Source organism: Centruroides sculpturatus, unplaced genomic scaffold, assembly GCF_000671375.1.
Source record: "Centruroides sculpturatus isolate CEXI.00-Female unplaced genomic scaffold, Cexi_2.0 scaffold3961, whole genome shotgun sequence".
NCBI lineage: Eukaryota > Metazoa > Arthropoda > Arachnida > Scorpiones > Buthidae > Centruroides > Centruroides sculpturatus.
Genome location: NW_019388078.1, coordinates 1 through 7556, shown reverse-complemented (window position 1 = coordinate 7556; position 7556 = coordinate 1). Strand labels below are relative to the sequence as shown.

The window sequence follows — 7556 nt, the reverse complement described above, 5'->3', positions numbered from 1 at the left end:
CCAATTCTTAACTTAGATACAAATTCTCTTATAACTATCAATCCTAACCGTCACCTCAATTAATACTCGGAACCTTTTCTTCTACTCAAGACTTTCCTATTTCCAAATCACCAAAATCGAACCTTCAATCTCCTACTAGGATTTCCTATTCGACACCTATTCACTGCTACCAGCAGACCAACGCTTTCNTTTTAGAAAAATATTATTTAATTATTCGTAAATAATTCGACATTCGACGTCGGAAGATTCGACGGTAGGATAAATCTACGTTGGGATTTAAATCTCGTGCGTTACGTCAGACGAGGAACGATCAAAAAAGACGCAGACGAAGTTCTGTTTGTTTTTGTTTTGAAAAAAACAAATGATTTTATGCTGAAAACAAGATGAAGTTCGTTTATAAAGAAGAGCATCCGTTCGAAAAGCGTAGGAGCGAAGGAGAGAAAATTAGAAAGAAGTATCCCGATCGAGTTCCTGTAAGATTTAACCTTTATGCGTTATTTATAATTCGTCGTTCATCTTAACCCTAAACTTAGGCTTAGCAAATTTTCAATTAATTAATTTTATTTTTTAAATTAGAAATGAATAATTAAAAATATACACGAAAATTCGTAAAAAAAATTTAATAAAATAAACGGGAAATCGTTTTATATTTTTTAAAAAATTTTAATTAATAATTAAAAAATTATTCTTTATGACGTATTTTAAATTATTTGATTTATGTGTTACTTTACACTAGCTTTGTGTTTGTGTCACGTGAGTGATTAAAACATTAAAATTATTTATTTATTTTTAAATATGAAATATGAGCCTTATTGAAGGAAGAAATTACAGAATTTTTTTTTTTTATTGAATCAAAGTTTTATCCTATTAAGCAATTATTATGTGTGTATATATGCAAAATTTTCTGTGTGATGTAATGTTTATGCTGGGTTGTATGCCAACTCTATGGTGTAAAGGTTGAAGTTAATTTTAGATTTGTGTGTATACACTCTCGCACTACCTAAAATTATACGATGTATACGGCTCAGGTGGGTGTTGCAAGCGTGTATTGATCTGGAAATAAGAGTAGGCTCCTTGCTCTTTTTGCCATGTTTTTTTTCGTATAATGTTTCTTCATTAATTTATAGATGAAACCACTACATTCCCAAACTCAGAAAATTTGGGGATGTAGAAGTCCCTAGCTTTTCTCTTGACAGCCCTGTATACAGATTACCTGAAAATTACTTTTACTGAAATAATACCAAAAGGAACTAATAAATCCAGAACCATATTCCTGTCTTGAGACATCTCTTGAAGACGAGATGTCAAACTACTCTCTGATTGGTTGAATGTTTGTTTTGAGAGATCATTGCTTCTCCGTAATGCTATGTTCTGGACAACTTTATCTCTTGAAGATTCTTTTTTCTCTCAAAGACGAGTGGATAATTGCCTTTAAACTACTGTTTTGTCTGTAGCCTCAATTTTTTATATCTAATATGGATGCTGCTCACTCTATACAATCATTGTAGTGATATTGGACCTACTCTTCCCCTTCAACTGCTATCTTGTCATCCATATCCAATCCCTTTACAAGCAGTCGTAAAAGTAATAAACAAGGGTAGACAAAGAGCCATAAAAATAGGTTGAAAAAAGGCAAGAAAAATGAGAGAGGGGAGGGTGTGGAAAGAGAGTTAGAGTAGATGTGGGAGGATGGTAGAGTTAGTGGAGAGAAAAGAACTGATAGAGTTTGAAAGTGGGCAAGGAATGATAAGAATACTGCATAGGATTGAGTTTCTATCATACACAATCAAGTGTGATTTAAAGTTTTGTTTCTAACACAAAATGACTACTAATCTTAACACTGTGTTGAGTAACAACAATCCACAAAATCTTTTTATAACAGTGTTGTGTCCTATAACAATCTTCACAAACGTTTTTGACCTCCACCGAGGTCTGCTTCAGGTGGTGACTAAACTGTGTCTCCTCTTGACCATTGGAATGATGATGCCCGAGATGTAAATAAAGCGCGTTTCACCCCTCCACTTGTCCCAGTTCGAATTCTTCGAATAAGTATCTCCATGCCTGCGTGATCGTTTCTCCGTCTTTGAAGTTGATGCAAATGCCTCCAATGTTGGCTTTATAAATCTCCCAGGCCTTCAGGTGACAGATGTGATCAATACGAAACACCTGTCTGATTACTTTGGTGTTTTGGAAGTCTATCTGAATTTCAGGGTTGGTAATGTAGGCCGACAAGGCGGTGGTGTGTCTGTTATTTTTAATATCCGATGCTCACATAACCATTTTTGTGTTGATGGTGCCAATGTAAACCAAGTCTCTATGGAATCTATCGTCCCTGATGGGAATGGAGTATACCCCTGGGGCCCTGTTGAGATCGATGGAGGTCGAAAACGTTAGTGAAGATTGTTATAGGACACAACACTGTTATAAAAAGGTTTGTGGATTGCTATAATAATAATAATGTATATATATATATAATATAATAATATACAACATATATATATTTTACTTATATATAAATTTTAGAAAGTGTGTGTGTGAGTATACAGTACATATATAGTTTTCTAAAATTTATTATTTGCTTTCAGTTTTACATATGAATACTAGACATAACAGTTTCAGTATGTTATAAAACTTATATTCTTTTGTAGTTGTTGATTGAAGTTTTTCGCAAAGACTCAAAAAAATTACCCATAGGAGATGGTGATATTGATTGGGAAGAAACAGTTTATTTAAATTTAATTCTTCAGCAGGTAATATGATTTAATTATCCTTTATTTTATTTTCCTGGGTTACTAATAGTTACTGAGATAATTATTACTATAAAGTGACATTGAATATTTCACAAACAAAAACAACTCTAGTATTTTGTTAAGTTCCTATTTTTCATTATTCCAAGTACTTTTATATTTCGATAACTCTTTGTTGTAATAGGGCAGTAATCATATGTTCCAAAGGAATGCTACTGTATAGCAAAATTAAAATAAATTTTCTCAAACATGATTTTAACAGTAAATATCAAAACATTACACAACTGTAATGTATCTTTTGATTGTTTTACATAAGAAAACAATCAAAAGATTCTTTTAACAAAATACATCCTCTTTGAACACACTGTTTTGCCCACCTCCAACCTTTTTAAAGCAGTTGAATGTGATTTTTGAGTTGTATTTTTTGATATTTACTGTTGAAGTAATGTCTGAGGATAGATTGTAGGAAACAAAAACCACTTGAAATAGTGAGAAATTAAACTCTGAAAAAGCAATAAATGAATATTGAATATTTATGAAATTTTTCTTCACTGTCTGCAGAAATAATATATATTGAAAGTTCAAAATGCTAGATATAATTATTTATATATATCTATCAATATGGAATTAAAGACATTTTGTTTTACTGAATGTTAAAACTATCTTCAACCAAATAAATATTACTAGAAAATGATTGATTTTGTCAGAGTAATTAAACAAATACATGTTAAACTAATTTCCAGCAAGAATAAATATTATTAGTTTATCAAGTATATGAACTATAATTTTTTATTATAATATTTCAAATGTATTTTCTGTCATTTTTAAGGATATATAGTTGTATAGGATATAAAGAAATTTTAAATGAAAAAATTGTTATAAATAATAACAGACAATTTTTAAAAATATTATATGCATTTGTAAAATTTAAAAAATTAAAGTTCAAATATAATTCTGAAGGTACAAAAGAAAGTATAATTAAAAAACAGTGATTACTGAAAAATTTGAGTATTTTCAAATGTATATTATAATAGTTTATCTTTTTTTTAAAGCTGGAATATACATTAACTTGTGCTATTTGTACCAGAACAAGTTCAAAAGATTTGCAAATTTTGAAACGACATTCTCAGGTAATTGATTATTGTAGACTTAAATAATGGAAAAATATTAATAAATAGTAATCAAGATAAATTAATTGCAGAGAGTATATGCTTCACCTAGTAGAAGAAGTATGGATTGCAAAGGTGAAATGGAAGAAATAAGTTATCCTAATATATTTTTCATGGTAGATAATTATGATGAGGTGGGTAATGGAGTTTTTATATGCATAATATGTTTATAATTAGATTTGGTGTTTGTAATTTTACAAAGACATTATATTACTCTTAATGTTTGATTGGANCCAAATCAGGGAAAAAAAACGCACATATTACTCAAAAATGTATTTATTTTAATCACAAATTATTACATTTAATACTTAAAATCTATCAGTGGTAAGTTGTGATGAATGAAAACAATTTTTTCAGCATTTGTTGATAGCAAACGATTGCGCTTTTCCTCATAAACTATATATGCTTCTGAAAATAGCCTCTCACTATATACACTACTGCTGGGAGACGATAGATAAATATTAGTGAATTCTGTCAGGTTTTGGCACTATTTTGCATTTGCTGACCACCACTTGTAAAGGTCTGCCGTCTGATGTAGGCGAACAGTTTTCATATAAAGTGATACAAAACAATGATATTTTTTTAGTAATAAGGACTATTAGTAACACAATTTGATGTAACAATGAACAAATAATGCATGTCGTAATACGATCTGCTTTCAAATAAAATAAATGCGCCTGCAGTGTTGCTACTGCACCCACCGCAATGAGGTAGGTCATAACTTGTTACCTGCGAAATGTACACATATTTTGCCGAACATTTGGCGCTTCGGCCGAGAGCGTAGCCGAGTATTCAGTATTCGGCAAAATCTTTATTTGTGGCATCACTAAAAATTACATAAAACTTTAAAATTTTAAAAATAACATTTAGAATGAGATCACATGAAATTTAAAATGATATTAAATTAATACATCGTGAAATTATGAAGAATGTAATTATACAAATTTAAAATTGAATTAAATAAAAATTAAATCTGTTCTTGTTCTCTTAATAAGTATAAATTTTTATATATTTAAAATTTGCATTAAGTTTAAATAACTCAATTTTTCAGGTTTTCCAGGATATTGTAGTACGGGATGGTGAAATAGTTTGTGTTGAACTTCTAGCTACAGATAGGGAAGGTACATTGCAAGGTGTTATATTTCTTGGTTCTATAAGATATGAAGCATTAAAAAGGGTATATGATGCCAGAGTAAGTCAGGTTTTTATATATATATGTAAGTATATTTTAATAATGCAAATTAAATTAAATGTAAGTTAAATATTGCTAGTTTAACTGGTTGTTGTTGCACAAATTTTAAGAATTATTTCTAATTAAATTTTATTAGAGATTAATAACTCTGCCATCTAGTGAGTTAAAATAATTTATAAAATTTGGAATTATACAAGTAATCAGTAAAACTGACAGTATTTTGTTTATATTTGGTTCATAAACAAGCAATATCTTGAGACAATGTTGCTCAACTTGTGGTTTGCAGTGACGGGACAGGTAGTACACAGGCAGACTTAAATTAAAACTTTGTTCAATGATGATTCAATTGTAATAGTTTACTTTCAATTTAAATTGTTTTCACATGTGTTCAAAACATGTTTTTAGATTTTTTATGTTATAAATGGAATAGTATGTTCCAAATATTGGTAATATCCACATACGTTAAAAAAGTTAGGACTATATAAGTTGGTGGTCCATAGAATATTTACAGACATTTTACTGGTCCTTAGACTTTAAGCCAGTGTTTCTCAACCTTTTAAGTATATCTAAATTCAGTTTTTTAATAATATGTAGAAACATATTTATTATTTAAAATATCGTTTAAAAAAATGGAATATTGAACATCAAATGTTATGAATATGTACATCCAAAGAATGTGTAGCATTGCTATTGGTTGATTTAATGCATTAATATTCCATTGCATTTAAACAATGCTCTAATTTAGTCTGAAGATGATCTTAAAAAAGGTTGAAAATGTTTACTTCTGTCAATTAAAGTAATGTGTGCTGATTGTATAAAAGTGTAGTTGGTTTTTTTATTAATAAAATTACTTCAGAAATATTAATATTAGTTAAATAATCAGTTACTTTGATTAATAATAATTAAGTTAATTATGGTTACAATATCTGACACAACAAAACAACACTGTTTACATTATTATACCTTTATACCCTGTACATGGACAATATCAAACTTTATGCATCCACACATCAGCTTCCTCATCTCTTATAAACTACACACACACACACACACACACACACACACACACACACACAACACTCCACATTGAAAAAAAGAGTTCTGATGAAAGGCGACTTTGTACTCAGAAGTGGAAATGATATTGTATCCACAGAAGAGGGTGGGTTTTACAAGTATTTAAGATTATAACAGGCCAAACTTACAGAACATGCACAGATAAAACAAAGATTAACACTCAAATATCAGAACAGATTACATGCAGTACTAAGAACACACCTAAATGCAAAACAACTATTAAAGCTATTAATACACATGTTGTTTCTGTACTCTCATTCTTGTGGAGTTATACACTGGACAAGCACAGATCTCAAGCAACTTGTTTATGCTTAGTAAGTGTTGTTCTTGTTTTCTGAAGGAAAACAAGAACAACACTTACTAAGCATAGATAATATAATCTGAAATCATTTGTAGAAAGATTAACTCTTCCTCGTAAAGGTGTCCATGGCCTGACTAATAGTTAACCTGCACTACAAACAAATTCTGATAATGCGGTAGTTTTCACAAAAACGAGAAACATCATGATTACATAAAACTATAAGTATGGCAGGCAGTACCACACACTGTTAAATTTATAGCACCTGGGCATAGCTCAACACAAATAACATAGACACCACTAATGTCATGGGCCCAAAAAGTACTTCATGGCAGCTATGCCTACGACCTAGCTCAGGACTATGTTAATAAAACTCAATAGTGAAACATCAACTGAATAAAATTTAATTCTGTGATTTGCCAAGTGTCTGTATGAATACGATAAATAATGTGTTTGAATTGAAATAAATTACTGACATGGTTTCAAAAATACCAGTTAATAAAACAGTCAAATTACTGACTGTTTGGAGAGACTGAAGGGTTTATTGTTGCCATTCAAGATCAGGTCATAAACACTAAAAACAACAGAAAACATATCTTGAAGGATACATTACTCACAAATGACACTTCCAGAAAATGCTATATTCTGCCAGGAACAAACAACATATTACTTCTGTTGTATGTAAAATCACTTTAATCTGTTTTGGTTGATTTTCTCACAGCAACTCCAAGTTATTACTTAAGACTGTATGGTAGTATATTCTTAAATATATTACAGTCGACCTCCCTATAACATGGGTTCCTATAACGGAAATTCCTATAACGTAGCGAAAAAATTGTATCAGTATTTGTATAAAGTGACTTGTAAAATGTCGTCGCCGACTCGTGTCGCGACAGGATTGGTCGAATCTGGACCAATAGTGGACTAGCAGCCGAACTACTTTCCGCTGCCCAGCAACATGCTACGGAGAGTTTAGGCGGCTAAATTGAGTTTGCTATCGTCTGTACAGCATTATATATAAATTAGGTACTGTACATATAATCTAAATATATATAACTCAAAGGTACTGACATAGT

At 30.4% G+C, this 7556-nt stretch overlaps 1 protein-coding gene across 1 annotated transcript; it reads left to right on the top strand.

The window, feature by feature from the left end:
• Window positions 1–383: 383 nt before the first annotated feature.
• Window positions 384–7475, top strand: LOC111616774 (uncharacterized protein KIAA0930 homolog). The gene is made up of 5 exons (XM_023358142.1): window positions 384–473; window positions 2649–2750; window positions 3800–3877; window positions 3949–4050; window positions 4968–7475. The coding sequence occupies exons 1-5, from the start codon at window positions 384–386 to the stop codon at window positions 5175–5177; spliced, it is 582 nt and encodes a 193-aa protein (XP_023213910.1). The 3' UTR covers window positions 5178–7475.
• Window positions 7476–7556: the final 81 nt, after the last annotated feature.